At 43.1% G+C, this 1,252-nt stretch overlaps 1 protein-coding gene across 1 annotated transcript in view; it reads right to left on the bottom strand.

Annotated features, from left to right (window-relative positions):
* Window positions 1-780: 780 nt before the first annotated feature.
* The window catches only part of pthlha (parathyroid hormone-like hormone a), a gene marked incomplete at its 3' end in the record, with an annotated part of 8,451 nt that continues 7,979 nt past the window's right edge, over window positions 781-1,252 (bottom strand). The window contains exon 3 of the mRNA XM_083999300.1: window positions 781-1,252. This exon is cut by the window's right edge and continues 57 nt beyond it. Coding sequence (XP_083855426.1) covers window positions 781-1,252 — 472 coding nt within the window.

Genomic DNA, 1,252 nt, shown 5'->3' with positions numbered 1-1,252 from the left:
GATAGATAGATAGAGAGATAGATAGATAGATAGATAGATAGATAGATAGATAGATAGATAGATAGATAGATAGATAGATAGATAGATAGAGATAGATAGAACTATAGATAAATAGATAGATAGAGATAGATAGAAAGAAACGATAGATAGATAGATAGATAGATAGAACTATAGATAGATAGATAGATAGATAGATAGATAGAACGATAGATAGAACGATAGAACGATAGATAGATAGATAGATAGATAGATAGACAGATAGATAGATAGATAGAACTATAGATAAATAGATAGATAGAGATAGATAGATAGAAAGAAACGATAGATAGCTAGATAGATAGATAGATAGAACTATAGATAGATAGATAGAACGATAGATAGAACGATAGATAGAACGATAGATAGATAGACAGATAGATAGATAGATAGATAGATAGATAGATAGAACGATAGATAGAACGATAGATAGATAGATAGATAGATAGATAGATAGATAGATAGATAGATAGAGAGAGAGAGATAGGTAGATAGAACTATAGATAAATAGATAGATAGATAGATAGATAGATAGATAGATAGATAGATAGATAGATAGATAGATAGATAGATAGATAGATAGATAGACAGATCTAGATTGATAGACAGACAGGTAGATAGATAGACAGATAGATAGATAGATAGATAGATAGATAGATAGATAGATAGATAGATAGATAGATAGATAGATAGATAGATAGATAGATAGATAGATCTTCACCTTCGTCAGAGACTGACAGCGTCTTAGAGCAGCGCCCTCCTCAGGCCGAGCAGAGACCTCCACTCCAGCTGGACCGAGCGCGCTCTCCTCTTCCTCTTCTCTCCCTCCCTCCTCTTCCCCCCGTTCCTCCCTTTCTTCTTCTTCTTGCCGGGCGCCTTGAGGACTCCGTCCCGGTCCTTGTCCCTGTAGGTCTGGGACTTGTTGGTTTCCTGCGGCAGGTTGGTCCCTTCTTCCTCCTCCAGTCTGAAGCTGATGGGGAGGTTCTTGGTCCCTCCGGGGGGTTTGGAGTGCAGGGTGCTGCCGGTGGTGCTGAGGTGGACCCCCCCAACCCCCAGACCCCCCCCGCCAACAGGGAGCCCCCCAACAACGCCACCGCCGCCGCCGCCACTGCTGCTGCCGCCGCCAACGGCCCCCGTGGTCCGGACGGGAAGGTCTCGGACCTCGGCCGTGTGCACCTCGTCCAGAAGGTCCTGCAGCCACATGCGGCGCTTGAAG

The sequence above is a fragment of the Trachurus trachurus genome (genome assembly GCF_905171665.1).
Source record: "Trachurus trachurus genome assembly, chromosome: 23".
NCBI lineage: Eukaryota > Metazoa > Chordata > Actinopteri > Carangiformes > Carangidae > Trachurus > Trachurus trachurus.
The sequence above is the reverse complement of the archived record's forward strand: the minus strand, read 5'-3'. Positions and strand labels throughout refer to the sequence as shown.